The sequence below is a fragment of the Megascapheus bottae genome, chromosome 4, assembly GCF_031878675.1.
Source record: "Megascapheus bottae isolate mThoBot1 chromosome 4, mThoBot2.hap1, whole genome shotgun sequence".
In the NCBI taxonomy this organism is placed as follows: Eukaryota; Metazoa; Chordata; class Mammalia; order Rodentia; family Geomyidae; genus Megascapheus; species Megascapheus bottae.
The window spans coordinates 10,512,752-10,531,971 of NC_143512.1; the positions used below are offsets into that span (position 1 = coordinate 10,512,752).

Here is a 19,220-nt window from a genome sequence, read left to right on the forward strand (position 1 = left end):
AGGCAAAGGGGTTTCCACTTTGTATTAACATGTTATAGTTAGATTTTCAGGAAAACAAAGGCCTTTGGGAACACTAGAATGGGCTCTATAATGTCATTCATTAAAAAGAAAAAAGTGATATGCTTGATTTTATAAAAATGTACCTTCTCCCATGGAGACCTTCATCAAAGTATACTTTAGATTGGTGAAGAATTGCAATCAGCCAACATGTACAAGAATTAGAGACTGATTAGAAGGTTATATAGTACCTCTACACAGGACCTGATTAAGAACATCACACTGTAGAAGAACTTTGATTAACATGGGAAATTAAGACACTGTCTAGGGTCTGTGTATAATGCCTGTTCAAAACCTGTAGCTTAACTAGGTGCCAGTGGCTTACCTGTAAAACTAGCTACTCAAGAGGCTGGCTGGTTAGAGCCAGCTTGTGCAGAAAACTATGTGAAATTCCACTTCCAAAGTAATAAAGCTGGGCTGGAAGAATGCCTCAAGAATGTCTGCAAAGTCCTAAGATACCACCTTACCCCAACAAGAATGGCCAAGATTTTGAACTCAGACAATGACAGTTGCTGGCGGGGTTGTGGAGAAAAAGGAACCCTACTACACTGCTGGTGGGAATGTAAACTAGTTCAGCCACTCTGGAAAGCAGTGTGAAGGTTTCTTAAAGAACTGAAAATAGACCTTCCCTACGATCCTGCCATACCACTTCTGGGAATCTATCCTAAACATCATGACCCAAGATATTATAAGGACACCTGCTCAGCTATGTTCATCTCTGCACTATTCACAATAGCCAGGTGATGGAAACAATCCAGATGCCCTACGGCAGATGAACGGATACAGAAAATGTGGTATATATACACAATGGAATTCTACATAGCCAACAGACAAGATAAAATAATGGCATTCACAGGGAAGTGGATGAATCTAGAGCGAATCATGTTGAGTGAGACAAGTCAAGACCTAAGGAACAAAAGGCACATGGTATCTTTAATATGTGGTTATTAAATCCAAAGAGTACAAGAGCAAGGACTCAATAACTGCATACCCAAAGCTATGGACATGGTAATGGAAATATAAACATAACTATATAGACATAAAAACCTATGACTCTATAGACATAATGTTTTATTTCATAAATTAATGTTTCTATGACATACAAACCCTTAGCCTAATTTTGATTAAGTTCTAAATACTAAGTCCCAGTGATTGTAAATAGAGATTCCCTCCTTGAACACTTGTTTGTTAAACTTGTCATTTAAAATATGATGTAAAAATCAACATTAATAAATTCTTTAATTAAAAAAAAAGAATGTCTGCAAAGCAAGCAAGCAAGCTAAGCAAGCAAGCAAGCAAAGAAAACTTGAAGTCCTGAATTCAGAGAGGTTGGGGAAAGAAGGGACATGGACACAGTGTAAGTCAAAATTTGTAAACATAATTAGTACTATATTATTTTAAAAATATATGCTATATAACATCATATTAAGAAGATGATTACATCAGGAAACATTCTGATAGAAGTCAATAGAGAGACAGGCCTCACTGGCTCAAACCTATAATCCTAGCAACTCAGAAGTCTGAGATCTGAGAAGGTTCCAAACCAACCTGGGCAGATAAATCCATGAGACTCTCATCTCTAATTAACCAGCAAACTTTCAGAACTGGAGATATAGCTCAAGTGGGAGAGCACTGGCCATAAGCAGAGTGAGAGGCTTGGAGTTCAAGAAAACAGTAAATAAAAGTTATCTGTGGTCTTCCAGTCTCTTGTTTCCTTCTTTATACTTTTCCTATTTCATTAAATTTTCTATGATGATCACTCATAAAAAACTTATATAAAATATATAGAAAAAAAGAGACATTCACCAGTTGAATAGGCATATAGCTGACATATATATGTATGTACATTTAAAAAGGATTTTATTATCCCTCTATATCCCTGACAATAAAATACAATTAAAAATGATTTTATTTAATATTCAAAGGGGGAACCAGTATATACAGGAGAGTTTTTTTTTTAATTTAGGAATAATTTGCAAGTCTTCCTGAGTTCTTTTTATTATCCAAAGTATAATGCCATCTGTTGCTAGAAGAGACAAAGAAGCACTTGGTACCCATCAGCATGAAATGCAGAACTGTGCTGCATTTGCTATGAGTAATTCTAATAAACATTCTTAAGGAGTCCTAATCAGTAAAGCAAAGACATTCTCAAAACACTGGCTCTCATCTTGCTCTTCCAAATCGTATTCCCCCAGTGTATTAGAGTAAAAAAATAAACTTGTGATCAAAGTTAGTCTCTGGTTTTAATCTAAGCCATACTTTCAATAATCAAAAAACACAGTTTTGATTTGGGGAGCCTCAGGACAAATAAACCAAATCTTACACAATGCCTAGCATGTGCCCAAAGGATGCCTAACAAAGGAAGAGTGAGAGGTTTAAGCCAATACCAACCATCACAGAAAAAGGAGCAGAGGAGCCCAATTTATTTCACACTCTTGCCTAGTAACATTAATGAAGATGAAAGCAAATTCCCACCAGAGGAGAAAGAGCTGGGTGTGGGGCCCTAACTTAACAGGTGGCTGTGTTCTCTGCAATTGTGAGATTCGGACTTGAGAATCAATCTACCAGACTCAACACCAGCCAAGCAAATCTTGTACTCTGCTTCTCTCAATTCTGGATCTGTTCAATTTCCAGTGGAACTGAACTTTCCTCCTTGGAGAAGCAGCTGGCCTTGTGACTTTCAGACATTAGTTACTACTTATGCATGACATTCCTCAGATGTTCATAATTATATTTCTATCCCTAGGAAAAACTGAGGAAAAGAGCAAGATAAATGTCTTGTTTCAGAGCCACTAAGAAGAGTGATAAAAACTGGCTCTTTTGAAAACCATTCTTTTGCTCAGAACAACTGAGCCAAGGTGATTCTTTTTTAGATTAGCAAAGTAGTCTAAAATGTCATATTTCTTTTCAGCAGTGTCACCTTACATAATCATCTGTCATCTTTGAAATCTCTCTGGCCTTTCTGCTCCTACCACATCCAGTTGGTTAAAAAGTCTTGCTGATGCTCTCTTTCTATAATGATTTTGTCCTTTTTCTGACCTCCAACCTGCTGCTTGGTTCTGTCTTCAAGGAAATCTATTCTGCCTTATCTACTGTAACTGTCTTCTTCTTTCATGTAGTTCCATGATCAAATACATGTTCCACATGGTTGCCAGATCATTGCCCTAAAGTAAGAATCTGATCCTTTCCTCCTGTGTTGGACATGTTTCTTTCACTCACCAGAAGCCATTACTCCAGGAAAGCATTCTTGTTATTCTATCAGTAGTCCTCTTTGGTCCATTGGTTTCTGTGAACTGACCCTGTTCCTGCCCCACCCTTTCCCCACACCTCCTATATTCCCAGAGAAGGGCTCAGGCTCCAGGCCATCTGGATCCATCTGCTGTACACCATGTGGATGTCCCCAAATTGAGAAATGAATCATGTGAATAGCCCCATACTCGCCAATCAAATTCTTCTCTGTGGTCTTCTGCCACAAATGTCCCTAAAGATATTCTCTTTTGAATGATGCAAGCTTCAAGAGCTGTTATGGCTAGACCCATCTGGGACATTCCCATAGAAAGTAAAGCCAATATGGAGACCAACAGAGAACACAGATAATGAGAAGCTAGAAGAAAGAAGGAGAAAAGCTCCAACTGAAGGAAAGATGTTCTTGGAGACCTTAGGCCCTGCCATGCTTCTGTCACCTATAGAAACAAATAAACACTCCCTTTTTCTTATAAACTATCCTAAATTGTTTACTTGACATTTTTGTGTACAAGAGTCATAGTGTATGTCATTCCATTACTTAGAACTCTTAGTAGGTTCTTATTCAATTCAGAAAAACAAAACAAGCAAATATAAAATCAAAATTCTTCAGCACAGTATTCAGACTCTTCAATGAAAGACTACCTTAGCATTCCTGTTTTAACTATCTTGTGCCAGCCTTAAGTGGTTCATTTTTTTGTTAATGGCACTAGGATTTGAACTTAGGATCCTGAACTTGCCAGCATACATTCTACCACTAAACCACACCTCCAGACTTTTTTTCCCCACTTACAATTTTATTTTGAAAGAGGGTCTCATTACTCCTATATGTGCCTGGACTTTGCTCTCTCTCTTTTAGACTTTCCACTGTAGCTGGGATGACAGGCACATACTACCACACCTAGCCTTTTCCACAGAGTTAGAATCGATTAATGTTTCTGTCCAAGCTGGCCTAGAACTATAATCTTCTCATCTCAGCCTCCACATCATCACAATGACAGGTATGGCCCACTGCACCTAGGTGAAAAGGAGTCTTAACTGTTTTTTGCCAGGGCTGGCTTTGAACAATGTTCCTTTCAGCTTAGCCTACCAAATAGCTAGGTATACAGTCTTGAGCCACTGTGCTCATTGGCTTTTACTTCTTTTTTCTCCTTTTCTTTTTCTTTAGTGGTACTGGGACTTAAACTCAAAATTCATATTTGTTAGGGATGTGTTCCACTGATTCCAACCCTCAAGTAGAGTTCTTTTTTTTCTTCAAGTAAAGTTCTTTACATATTAAAATCTTCACTGTCATTACTATCACCACCACCATTATCATCATCATCACCATCATCATCATCATCATCATCGTATCTCTGCCCTGCTACTACATACCCTTATTTCTTTCTCTATACTATTGCCCATATTTCCTCATTCTGAATTTTTCTTTTACTGCCTCCACTACTATGTCTTCCAGTTCCAATGCATACTAAATGCTAATAAATATATTTATATATTTATATGTGTGTATTTTTTTTGCCAGTCCTGTGGCTTGACCTCAGAGCCTGAGCACTGTCCTTGGGCTTTCCTCAAGGCTAGCTTTCTACCCTGAGCCACCGCACCTCTTCTGGCTTTTTCTATGTATGTGGTACCAAGGAATCGAACCTCGTTGTACCAACTAGGTAGGTACTCAACCACTAGGCCAAACTCCCGGCCTGCTAATGTATTTTTATATCACAGCTCAGAACATGTATATTTTACCCTACCAATCACTGCCTCTTTCTGAGGTTTAATTGGTAACACCTGACAATCTGTTCCAGCAAACAGACATTCCAAAAATGTTTACAACTCTGGACAAGCAGGAAAACATTAACACCTAACAGATTCTTCATTATTCTTTACATGAAAATTTTTCAAAAAGTAGCCTTACTGCTATATGACTCAACAATTGTACTCTTGGGCATTTCTCCCAGAAGAACAAATGTATGCCTACAGAGAAACCTGTATATAAATATTTATAGCAGCTTTACTCATAATAGCCTCAAACTGCAAATAACACAGATGTCCTTCAGTAACTGAATGGCCAAACGGTGATGTGTCCATTTAATAGAATAGCACTCAGAATTTAAACAACAACAAAGACATACTATTATTACATGCAACGACATGAATAAATTTTGAGGAATTATGCTCAGTTAAAATAAAATCCTCAAATGTTACATATTGCACGATTCTACTTATACAAATCTTGAAACAACAAAATTAGGGAAAAAGAGAACAGATAACAGGTTGCTTTGAGTTATGGATGGGCTACGAAGAGAGGAGTAAGACAAATGAATAGAGCTGTTAAAGGCAACAGAAGGGACTCTTACAGTGATGAAAACATTCTGAATCCTGATTGAATCAATGGCAGTATTTTGATTGTGATATTGAAATACAGTTTTGCAAAATGTTATAGGCGGAAACCACTTAACAGGTAAAAAGGGTCCATCTGTATAATTTCTTATATTCCCTTCTGAGGATCTATAATTACCTCAAAGTAGGATGTTTAATTAAAAATAGAAAGTAACTATATCCCAAATTTGAGTTAAAAAGCTGATGATCTCACAGCTAATCACAGTGCTAAACAGCAGAGCTCACTGTGACTCGTAAAACCATAAGGTTTTACCCACAAGGGGTGAGTAGCAATCAAAGCAGGAAGCAAACAGAGCTACTCAAGGCCCTGTGAGAGGGGAAACTTGTTCACATAGGAAAACCATTTTCAAAACCAAAATAGTGAAAGAAATAACAACTACTAACAACTGTCCTTTCACAGGTCATCACGCTGGAGCCCCAGGTGATGGTCCATCTTTGAAAATGCATGTCTGAGGCACCATGGAAATAAATAACAGCCACTGATCTGTGAAATCTGATCTGTTTGCCATTTAGATCCATGTGACTCATGAAGGCTGGCTGCCCCTTCTAAAAATACAGAAAATCTGCAACCTAAGTCAGTTGGGTTCATGGGCTCATGGATTTTTTTTTTTTTTTACTTCAAGTACTACACATTTGGAGATAATGTTTATATTTACATCAGCCAGGGCCAAAGGTAGTCCTGCTGCTCATGTGATGGGAACTAGGTTGAAATCCAGAAGCAAAAAGGATATGAAGAGTTATCTGGAAGTGTATGTTTTATCTAGGTTACATGACACCCTCAGGAAGAGGAACATGAGCTCTGAGGTCCTTGTGGGATAGAAGGGATGCCCTTCCTTGGGCATCGGGTGTGTCCTACTAAATACCTGCCCCAAAAGAGAACAGATGGAGTCATGAACTATTAAAGGCAGGCAGGGTGTGGTGGGCACAGGAGTGACTAGACACCACTTGGACTGGTGATAGTTGAGTGAGAGGACGAGATACATTTAATCTGGAACTTGTCCTCATCCCCAATTGGGGAATGAATGTAGCAGTAGATTTCTGGGCACCAGCTCTTGGATACCCTGATTCTTTCCCCCAGAAGCTTAGCCCTATGTGAGCTTTCAGAGTGGGCTTCCCTAGAGACCTACCTACCAGACCACTGTTATGCTTACTCACCCATCAGGACACTCAGCAGCTTCTGCACTCTGGAGTTGACCCCCACGATTCGGTAGAGCCCTTGTTCATTGATCCCTGGGAAGAGAAGCAGTAACAATTTAATTAGAAGCGTGTCGGAACACAAGGCAGGCCAACAAGGCCAAATGCTTTTTGCTTTTTTTTTTCAATTTTCATTTTCTCAGTTCCTCTAAAAGCTGCTGTAATTAAAGTCCCCTGTCACTCAGCTTAGCTCTTAGCAAAGGAGTGGGATGTGGTACAGCTGTCTAGGATTTCATGGATGTGCTGCACACTGCAGCCCTCATGTTAGTTCAGTCATCACAGGGGAAAGAAACCTTTCTCTCCACTTGCCAAGCTGAGCGTCTGAAGAGTTTTGAAAGATGTAGAATATTTCCCTTTATAAATGTTGAATTTAGCCTCCTCCCTCCTTTCTGTGCTGAAATTGGGGCTTGAACTCTGGGCCTGGGTACTGTCCCCGAGCTTCTTCTGCTCACTGTTGCTACTGCTTTACCACCTCAGGTCCATTTCCCACTTTTTTGGTGGTTAATTGGAGCTGACGTTTCTGCCTGGACTGGATTTGAAATGCAATGCTCAATCTCAGCCTCCTAAGTAGTTAGGATTCCAGGTGTAAGCCACCAGCACCCATCTTAATCCATTTTTTTTTTTGCCAGTCTTGGGCTTAAGCTCAGGGCCTGAGCACTGTCCTTGGATTTTTCTCAAGGCTAGAGCTCTACCACTTGAGCCTCAGCACCACTTTCTGGCTTTTTTCAAGTATGTGGTACCAAGGAATTGAACCCGGGTCTTCATGCATGCTAGGCAAGCTCTCTACCACTAGGCCAAACTTCCAACCCCCTAATCCATTTTTTAAAAACCATAAAAAAACACATGATAAAAAATTAATGTAACAGAAAATAACAAAACCCTATAAACTTATTTTTATCTGAAGAATGAAAATATTAATGAATAAGGACATTTAAAATTTTTATGAACACTAGCCCAAACTGACAATTTAGAAAATCCATGCAATTGCACTGGAAATGCAGTTTATAAATGAAAAAAAAACACCTTTATGAATCTAACATCTGAACAAAGAACCCAAAGCTAACCCACTTCAGAATTCTGTTCATTTACAGATATGGTTCAAATCAGCACCATGCCATTAACAAAGGGAGCAATGTGACCTAGTTACTTGAAATGGCTTTTCTCCTATCTGTAGTCAGCCCATCATATCTGACACTTCTCAACTAGTCTCCGGCTTGCTGTTATTCTCCTGGTGTCCATTATTTTCTGATCAAAATGAACTTCATCAGGTATAAGTCAGTTCACATTACCTCCTCTCTTCAAGCCTTCCAGTGGAAAGCAATGGATGCATACAACCACCAAAATTCTTTATGGTGGACAAGAGTCCACATGATTGAACACATCTGATTCTGACATCATCAGTCAACCAACACTCAAGCTAATATATCAGCTCATGCCCTCCTCACAACCTTTGCTCTAATTGTTCCTTCAGAAGCCTGGCTCCCTCTTTCAAGATCCTTACATCACTCAAGTGTCAGCTTCAGTGCAATTAATCTAATGCGCCCCACAGCCAGCACCCTTTAGGTTTTTTTTTTCTTTATAACAATTAACACTATATAGAATCAAATCGTGTGTGTGTGTGTGTGTGTGTGTGTGTGTGTGTTTTACTAGGTCATACTTCAGGCTTTTTTGTGCTCTGTTTAGTTTTTGAGATAGTGCTCTTTTGGCTTCCCACTATAACTAGGAGAATAGACAACCTGTACCACCATGCTGGGTTTTTTGTACAGGGATAAAGTCTCAAAATCTTTTTTGTCCAGGCTGACCTTGAGGCTCCATCTTCCTGATCTCACCCGCTCAATTAGCTAGAATGACAGGCATATTTCACTGTATCCAATTTGTTAAGATGAAATACCAACAACTGTTTGCCTAGTTACCCTTGAATGGTGATCATCAGTGTCTCTGCCTCCAGGCATGAGTCACTAAAATTGTCTTTTTAATTTGGTTCCTTGCGTGTCCTTTTTTCTTCACAAATACAAACATTAAGACCAACTGTAGCATTCTATTTGATCAGCACTCTGCTCCCAGCCACTAGATCAGTATAGGGTATAAAATAATGAGCAGGGAAGCCAATATGTATTTGCTGGCAGGTGGGGGGCGGGTAGGGGAAACAAGGAAGTTCTGATTCTGCAATGCCTTCCATAGGCCTATATGAAACTAAAACCCAGGATGGAAACTAAAGACTGACAGGACTTTACAGCTGAAAAGCACTTTAGATCATGTTCTCATTCTAGATGGTTGAATCAATGGCAGTATTTTGATTGTGATATTGAAATACAGTTTTGCAAAATGTTATAGGCGGAAACCACTTAACAGGTAAAAAGGGTCCATCTGTATAATTTCTTATATTCCCTTTGGAGGATCTATAATTACCTCAAAGGAGGATGTTTAATTAAAAATAGAAAGTAACTATATCCCAAATTTGAGTTAAAAAGCAGATTCTGGTCCATAATAATAGGAACCAGTCACACATTCCTCAGTAAAAGAGAATTTTTTTAGTTGTTTAATTTGTGTCTGTTTGAAAGGTCTAAATTAACTCTCTCTTCCTCTTGAGCTTTTATACAATCCTTTCTCCCAATGGACAGCTATTAATAAATCCTAGAGTGTATGGAAGATAGTTCATCTATGCTCTCCACAGATATGTGTATAGACAAATATATGTTAACAGGGAAAAGCCCACTTTCTTCAACTATTTATACAGAAATGCTACTTCATTCATATTGTCCTTCTTTCTTCTCTGAGCTAAATGAAAACTTACAGGCTGGGGAAACAAAGCTCATCAATATTGAGCATGCCCAAAGGTCAAAGTCAATGCTTAGGAACATTAACCTACAACCACATCAAATCAAATGGAAGGGAAGAACTGAGAGTTAAGAAACTATCCCTGGCTAACTTAGGGTGGACCTAACTCAGAGACAGAATACGAACCAAAAAAGGCTGGAGGTGTGGCTCGAGACAGAACATTTGCCTAGTATGCAAAAACAAACAAGAAAAAGAGAAAGGGAACATTTTGCATCTGTGATAGATTCTGTGAAGCATTTAAATGATCAGATGTCCATCTTAGTTTTAGTTGTTAGAAACTCAGAGACAGACAGTGGCCCATTTTAGACAACGTGGTAGTGCTGGTGGTATGGATTCACTATAGGCTCCATCTTTATGTTTCTACTTTTGTTAACCCTGCGTTTCTTATTTCTCAGGCCATTGTTTTCAAAAAGCAAATTTAGATTCCTGTTGAGAATTGCTTTATTAATATAAAAATAGAAACTAGAATAATGCAAATAGGTAAATCAAAGGAAGACAAAAAAATGTCACACTGGCACCTGTACGATAGGGTGTACCTTCTCCTGTGATCACCAGAATGGGATCAATTTGGACAGGCTTCTGCATCTTCCTCTTAAGGCATGTAACTAAAAAAAATACATGAACATGTTGGTGTGTACCTATAGTCCCAGCACTGGGAAGGTGGAGGCAGGAATATCAGGAGTTAAGGCCAGTCTGTGCTACATAAAGAACCCTGTCTTAACGAAAGCAAACAAGAAAAGAAGGAGGAAAATAAGACAGAGAGAGAAAGAGATGGAGAGAGAGGAAAGGAGGTAGGAATGAATGGATAATGGATAGAAAGTAAAGGGACAGAAGGAAAGGATGAATAGGGAAGAAAAGAGAGAGAAAGAAAAGGAAGATGGGCAGGGAGTTTGGCAAAGTGGTTAAGAGTGCTTACCTAGCATGCACAAGGACCTGGGTTCAATTCCTGGGTACCACATACATAGAAAAAGCTGGAAGTGGTGCTGTGCCTCAAGTGGCTGAGTGCTAGCCTTGAGTAAAGCCCAAGGACAGTGCTCAGGCCCTGAGTTCAAGCCTCACAACAAGCAAAAAAAAAAAAAAAAGGAAGAAGAGAGGGAAACAATGGAAGAAAAGAAATACATTTGTAGAAGTAATTCATAGTTTGAGAAGTTTGTTTCTTTATTGTAAGGTTGGAGCTTAAACTCCTACCATCAAACTTAGTAGGCAAGTGCTCTACTTCTTTGTGCCAAACCTCTAGCACTTTTAGTTTTGGGTTTTTGTTTTTTTTTTTCCTATTTTTCAAATAGAGTCTTTCTTTTTCCTTTGAGCTGGCCTGGACCTCAGTCCTCCTATTTCAGCATACTACATATCTGGCAATGTTATTTCCCTTGCAAACAGTTTTCTCTGGCTGGTTTTGAATTTCAAGGCTTGATTCCCAAGTACCTAGACTGCTTTAAATACAATTTTTTTTAATTTTATTTTTTATTGCATAGTTGAAACACTGTGGACTTACTTTAACCAAGTTTTGCAATACTTGGCCAGGTCTTGATTATGTATTTGAACAATACTATTGGTCTATATCCTTATTTCTTTATGATCAATTCCTATCTGCTGCTACACTGTGTTATCTGGATATACTTTATGCATCTTTGCAACTTGTCACCACATTTTGCTAAGTACTTGAAATTGTTTATGAAACATAAATTAGAAAAAAATAAATAAAAATTAATGCAATTAAAAATTTCTTTGGAAAAAAATTTTTGATGAGTGCCCCACTCTCCCAGCCACCATTTAGTCAAAGGTTTGTAGCCTTTATAAAGTAGTCTGTTTTTCACAGCTGGTAAGGTTATGACCCTGTTTTAAAAGATAAGGCTTTTTCCCCCCAACAAATAAAAAGGGCTGGTTGGTGGAAAGACTGTGGAATAAATACAATTCTCATCTCTGACAATGGTTCAAATCAAATACAGTGAAAAAGAGGTTAATAGTTTTCCTTGGAGCACAACAGACCAGAGCCCTTATAGTTCCCAGAAGTAAGGATTCGCCTTCATGTCAGTCTTTGAGAAGAGATCAGAGATTATAGGCTGAATCAGCCTCTCCAGTCTTAAGTGTCTGTTCTGGTGGACTCAGGAAATATCAGTACTCAATGGAGGCCTGACCCTTTCTCTGTACCCCAATCATCCTAACAAACCAACTCCCCAGAACAGCAGTTTTTAACTCCAGTTTCTGAACTCTGTTCACTGACTAGAAAGAATCCAGAGGTTTATGACTTAGACAGGAAAGTAATTATACGTCCTTATTTCCACTGACATATAACTGACATCACACATTTCCTTCTATTAAGAATGTAGGCAGCAAACTGCAGTGGCATTAACAGTGGTCTGCAATGTGTTCCAAAAACCATAGTTATTTTCCTAACATAATAGTTTCTACAGACATCTAGAAATATCACCACTTATACATTTTGCCACAGACGCATCTTTTTTTCTGAAGAAAGAACTTGTTCACAAACAAACATAGCTACTACTGTTATTTTCCTCACTTCACTACTACTATATCACAACTATGCCTTGAGGTATTTTAATAAATATATTTCAGTTACTGATTTCTATAAATCTATATATTTTACATTTATATATTTAGAACATTACTCTCATTAGCCAAAGAGATAAAACTACATGAAAACAGATTGAGAATTCCTGCTTCAGCTCAATGTGATTCTGGAAACACATGAACTACGGCACTGGGGAACTTAATGAGTCACTAAAAATTGGAAAACAGCAGGTAGCAGGTCTGACATCTCTCCAGATGCATGACCTTCCATGAGAACAATGCCATCTGGTAAACCACTTTACCTCTAGTTTCCACAGCATGGATACATTTCCTGATTATGCTGAAGCCAATGCTGTCCAACTGCGCAGCTGTAAGAGGAAGAGAAGGACAGTCAGGTTCAGGTCGTGCAAATCAACTTCAGGGTAAGCTGTGACCAATTCAAGGTGAACCATTGCATGATATGGTCATGTGTCCTTCAATGGAGAGATTTTTGTTAAATAATAAAAATAGATCTCAAAAATGAGCTGGCATCAATTAAGAACTACCATATACCAGTGAGCTCTAAGTGCTTTGCCTACATTATCTCATGGAGTTCTCATAGTAACTTCAAATTAGAATAATCTGCAACAGAATCTATAATCTATAACCAAAGAAATGGGAGCACAGAGAAGAAACCTTTGGATTGAAATGTAAGACTGCCCATGGCCATTCCAATAAAAAATGTTGGGCATATGCTACATTCTAAGATCATCTCTTTTAATCCTAACAGGTCATCAAGGATAATGATGTCTATCAACAGCCCCATATTTCAGATGAAGAAACAGAAAACTAAGTATATTATCCAGTGCTGCAAAGTCAATATGTAAAGCTTGCTCCAGAGTCCATATCACCAAATGGCCTTAAATATGACCCTAAGTTAATGAATAATACTGTTCAGGTGACTAGAAAAAAAGAAAAAACAAAATGAAAAGGGGGAAGAGAAAGAAAATAACCCCAAAGAAAATGAAAACAGCCAAGAACAAAGAAGCTGCTTAGGTTATAAATGTCCAGGCAGCACAGCCGCCCTTCCCTGTGGTGAGAGGTTCTTAACCTGTTTCACAACCTACTAGTGTCACTCAGAATATACACCCCACAGCAGCAACCACTCCCACCATGGAGAACCAGTTTCTAATCTGGCAGCAATGAGCATGAAAATTTACCAACCCTTCCCCCATGCTTTGATCCTGTGGTAAATGTGTACGGTTGTCTCCAAGAATGGGCTCTTCCTTGATCTCAGCACACTGGGACAAGGCCTACAACAGATCCATGATCAGAGTGGAAAAAGATGTGGCTGAGAGTGTGAAGACAAGTCATTTCAAGTGATTTGTCATGTGATCATCCAGGGTGGTGGTGGTGGGGGAGGTTCATGAGGTGAGAGGGAGAACCCAACTTGTCATATACGAGAACTGAGCTTATCCTGAGAATCTGAACTTACTCTGGCTCATCCAAATGAAATCATTCTCAAATCCTTGGTATAATCAGATCTAAGATGATCTGAAAAATCACTGAGGAGAGCCAAAATCAAAGTAAAAAGAAAAAAAACTCTCTAAAATCTCTTTCCAAAGTGAAATAGTCCCTTTACTTTTATTATGTATCATAAATTCACTCTACTTGTATGATAGTAAGTACAGAATCAGAATACAAGAAAATAACAGCCACCAATCCCAGAAAATTATCTGCCACACAAATCATTCTTTTTATTCCCTAAGACAGTTAAGAAGCTGATGGTTAGTTTTCTTGATAATGGCCATTCTAACTGGGCTGAGGTAAAATCTCAATGTTGTTTTGTTTTGCACTGCTTTTGTGGCCAGAGATGTGGAACATTTCTTCACATGTCCATTGGTCATTCTTACTTTTTTCTAAAGATGTCTCTTTAATGCCCTTATCAATTGGGTTGATTTTTCTTTGAGGGTTTATTTGGAGGGGGTAATTTTTTAAGCTCTAAGTATATTTTAGATATGAGGCCCTTGTCTGATACATAGCTGGTAAAAAAAAAAAAAATGCCCCTCATCCAGTAGGCTTTTGGTTTATCTTGTGAGCTATCTCCTTTGTCATGCAGAAACTGGTCTGTTTGATTGAATCCCATATACCTAGTCTTTTTAACTTCTTGTGATTTTGCATCTTTACTTCAGAAATTTCAATGCATGCCACGGCACGCTAGGGTTTTCCCCACCCCTTCCTGTAATATTTTCATGGTATCTGGTCTTTGATTCATTCGAATTGATTCTGGTGTAGGGTGATTTGTACAACTGATCATATAAAATAATATTTCTCTAAATGAACTCCAAGAAGTGAAAACAAGTGGTTCCCACCCCACACACACTTTGGTGATGTTTGTTTTCTTTTCCTTTTGTCTTATTTGCATATCTATTTTGGGGAGGTTTTAGGAGGGGGCACAGAAAGGGACAAAGGGTAAACAAATGCAGCAGTGGTACTTGATAAACACCATGTTGAAAACTGTAAAATTTTGGAGTAAAGGAGGGAAAAAATGAAAGAAGGCAGGGGAAGGGGTGATATTGTTCAAAAAGAATCATACTCTTAGCTGAGTGCTGGTGACTCAAAACTGTAATCCTAGTTACTCAATAGGCCAAGATCTTAGGGTGACAGTTCAAAGCCAGCCTTAGCAGAAAGTCTTTGCGACTCTTACTCCCATTAACCTCTAGAAAACTGGAAATGGCACTGTGGCTCAAAGTGGTTGAGCAATAGCCTTAAGCAAAAGAGGACAACACTCAGGCTCTGAGTTCAAGTGCTCCAACTGATCAAAAACAAACCAGCCAATCTCGTTTCAATATCTTGGAGTTTGTTTGACTGACATCATTTTTATGGTCATATGTACATTACTATTGAGCTATTGCAATCATGCCTAGCCTAGACATATCCTAATAATTACAAATTAGGGAAACCATGGAGCCTATGATTCTAAAGGTTTCTGTGTATGTGTGTGTGTGTGTGTGTGTGTTAATGCATTGTGTGAGTTATTTCTGTTTTCTCTTATTATCCTCCTTTGGTTTATCCCTGATGTCACTGGTTTTGATTTTGGTACCCGATGTCTTGTATATACATTTATCTGATTTGGGGAAGAGAAGGAGAATCACAAAATGATGAGACAAAGGACAAAGAGTGAACCCATGAAACAGTGATATTCACGAGACACTATCTTTACAATTTGGGGGGGAGAAGGGAGTCAGGGGGAGTTCAAGTGGGAGAAAAGGAGAGGTAACACTGACCAGAAATGTACTCATTCCCTTACTTACGTAACTGTAACCACCCTGTATATCACTTTTACAATAAAATAAAGTATTATTTAAAAATAAGTACTCTCGTGTGATTATTGTTCTTAATGTACTATGTTACCTCTCCTTTTTTGCCTTTATGGTTAATCTCATGTTGTTATTGTATCTGACTTTGTTACCTAGTATGTTGTGTATATGTTTATTTGTTTATTTGAAATACAGAAGAGAAGGGAGAAAACAAGATGATTGGGAGGGGGTGGAAGGAGGGAAATGGGGACAAATCATGAGAGGGGGTATCAATGTGTGAGATGTAATGCACCTATTACTTGACACATGTAACTGTAACACCTCTATATATTGTTCTGAAATTTAAAAAAAAAAAAAGTACTCTTGGCCAGGGGTGTGGTCTAGTGGTAGAGTGCTTGCCTAGCATGAACAAAGACCTGGGTTCACTACCACATACATAGGAAAAAGCCCGAAAAGCTCAAGTGGCAGAGGTCTAGCCTTTAAAAAGCCCAAGGACAGTGCTCAGTCCCTGAGTTCAAACTCCAGGACTGACAAAAAAGTATTCTTTACCTGACATACACTATATCACCTTTATAATACCAATGAAAGTGCATAACGAACAAGCCTGTTAACTAACCCCCTAGGATTTTCAGTACGGAGCAAGTATTTACACTGATTGGAAGCTATACACCAGACTGGGATAATTTTTCCAGATAAAACTCAACTAAACTAAAAATTTTCAAATGCAGTTATAATAGTTGTTGGACTCCAGAGCATAATTTTTTTAGCAGTTTTGCCAAAATATAATTAACGCATTATAAAGTTCACCCACTTTTAGTGCACAATTGGGCTATTTCTTGTGTATTTGCAAAGCCAGGCATTCATTACCACTGGCTCCAGACACTGTTGTACCTCTTCCCTCCAAAAACCCTATTTACTCTTCATTTTTCCCATCCTCCCATTTCTGGATTGACCATAAACTGACTTTCATTCTTTATGAAATTACCTATTTATATATGTTCCATGCATGTGAAATCATAAACATATCATCTTTCCTGTACAGCTTCTTTCACTTAAAATTTTCAAGGTTCATCCCTGTAGCATAAGCATTTCACTCCTTCTAGGGCTCAGTAATATATTGTATCTGTATATCTATTCATATCCATATATACCACATAGTAAGCAGTCATCAGTGTTTTGACATTTCCATTGTTTTCATTTGTGTTATTGTTTATAATGCTACTTTGAACATCTGTGTCCAAGTCTATTAGGATACACATTTTCATTCTAATGAGCAGAATTGCTGGTCATAGGATAAATCTATGCTTGACTTCTTGAGGGACTGTAAAATTGTTTTCCAAAGCAGCTGTACCATTTTACATTGCCATTAGTGAGGTGTAAGTGTTCCAATTTCCTCACATCCTTGCCAACATTTATTATGGTCTTTTTTTATTATAGTCATCCTAGTGGGTGTCAAAAGTTATTTCTCTGTGGTTTTGATTTGCATTTCCCTGATGATTAATGGTGTTGGGCATCTTTTCATGTAGAAGAGAGGACATTCATTCCTTTGTACAGTAGTCAGAATACAGCCTGCTGGAAAGTATTTGTCAGGGAATTACTTTTTTTGTGCTTAAGAGGTTTCCAAAATGTTTATTCAAGAGGCAGTTGAAGTCTTTTAGTTCTTCTTTTGAGAGATATTTAGAGACTCTTTTCAAAGTCAGGGTCCTGAAAGGAGTTTGGGGGAGGGAGAACAATCACTGTGCACAGTGCTTTGGGAGCTGCTGAGACTTTGAATCTAACATTTTAAGAGCAGGTTTGTGGAAGTTGTCTTATTCTACATCTCAGTGAACTTTGCCCTGCAAAAGACCATTTTTTAACCCATAAATATCAAGAAATATTTTGGAAAATTGGAAAAACCCTGACCCCAGTGGTTAAATGATGAGACATAAGCCCAATAGTAGAAAAACAAAGACAGAGTTGAGCAAAACCCTGTCAAGGAAAACCAGTCCTGGAGCCTTTTTGGTGACACTGTCAGAAATAATATCCTTATCAATGTAAGAAGAATGTTGTAGAAAGGACTAATGGAACTTTCAGTATATATGCAGCAAAAATTTAATTATAACAACCTACATTAACTACTGCTTTGAGAAAACCGGGCAAAATTAAGAACCTCTAAATTCAATTTCTGAGTAAAGTATCCTCCTTTGGTTTTCCCAGTATTAAATTTGCTCCAATTTATTATATGCCAACCAAACCCTTTTGTACAGAACTGGCACATAAAAGTTGGTTGTTGCCAGCACAGTGGCTCACGCCTGTAATCTCAGAAGGCTGAGATCTGAGGATCAAGATTCAAAGCCTGCCAGAACACAGAAGGACTTGAGACCCTTATCTCCAATTAACCTCTAGAAAACGGGAATAAGGGCTTGGCTCAAGGGTAGGGCAGTAGCCTTGGGCAGAAGAGCTCAGGGACAGCTCCCAGGCCTAGTTCAAGCCCCATGACCACCCACATCAAAAAAAAAAAAAAATTGGTTGTCTACAACTGGAGCCTGAGAAGTGGTGCTGGCAACACCATCATTCAAAAGGGCAAAGGATTTCCTAGAGGCAGCTTAGCCTGATGTCTGCCCCCAACACTAGTGGAAGTTCCTCCCCTGGGCGGGGCCACAGTCCTGTAAATAAAACTCTTTGTGACTCCTTCGTTTTTGGGTTTTTTTCTGCTCAATCAAGCAAACTGATCAGAAAAACCTCAAAGCCAAATCACAAAAGAAAAAGACTTTTTGAAGGGTTTGAATCCAGAATTTAGTGGAGACACAAATTTCCTATCCTGTCGTTCCCCGCCCCCAAAAAAACCCAAAACTAAAGAATACCCTTTTTTTTCTTTTTTCTACCCTTTTAAAAAATTTTTATTGTAATTAATAAAAGGGTTACATGATATTTGCCAGATAGAAGGTGCATTAATTCACATACATTGATACCCTTTCACATGTCTTGGTACCCATTACCTTCTCCCCCTCCCCCCCACTCCCCCACCCGTCTTGGTTTTCCCCCCTTCCCTATCAAATTTCAAATATCTACCCTTTTTTATTTGCATTTTTATGTGTTATTTTTTTGCCATTTTACCTCCATTTTTTTAAATGTTATGATTCATTTCTTTTTGTTTTGTTTTGCGCTTTCTTTCTGTCATTGTGGTCGTTCCTAGAAACATAGTGACAGCACTGGGTACAAACTGGATACAAATGAGATTTATATTGATACAATCACATGCTTTTTAATCTGTTGGATCTTTTTTTCATATATTTTTTATTGTAATTAATAGAAGGATTACATGATATTTGCCAGATAGATGGTGCATTAATTCCCATACACTGATACCCTTTCAAATGTCTTGGTCCCCATTTCCCTCTCCCGCAAATCTGTTGTTTCTTAACCCTAGTATTTCTTGTCTAAGAACTCACAATTGTGTGGGATCTCCCCCCACCTTTTTTCTTGATTTTCTTTTTCTTTTTTTTAATTTTTACTTTAAAAAATTTTTATCATTGAACTCTCCTATATATACACGTTCTTCTTATTACTCTTCTTATTTTCATAAGTTTTATCTTAGTTTTTCTAAATTTTGTACTCAACTATTTTACCTTTCTACCACCTTAGGTCAGTTATCCTTACGCTATCCCTTTTCTTCATTACTATATT

At 38.2% G+C, this 19,220-nt stretch overlaps 1 protein-coding gene across 6 annotated transcripts in view; it reads right to left on the minus strand.

Moving 5' to 3' along the window:
- Positions 1–19,220, minus strand: part of Arhgap26 (Rho GTPase activating protein 26) — a 457,842-nt gene that overhangs the window by 173,534 nt on the left and 265,088 nt on the right. For all 6 annotated transcript variants that reach the window (XM_090331301.1, XM_090331302.1, XM_090331305.1 and 3 more), the window contains exons 13-14: positions 12,558–12,623; positions 6,850–6,924 (exon numbers count right to left, since the gene is read on the minus strand). In XM_090331301.1, coding sequence (XP_090187427.1) covers positions 6,850–6,924; positions 12,558–12,623 — 141 coding nt within the window. The remainder of the gene's footprint in view (positions 1–6,849; positions 6,925–12,557; positions 12,624–19,220) is intronic.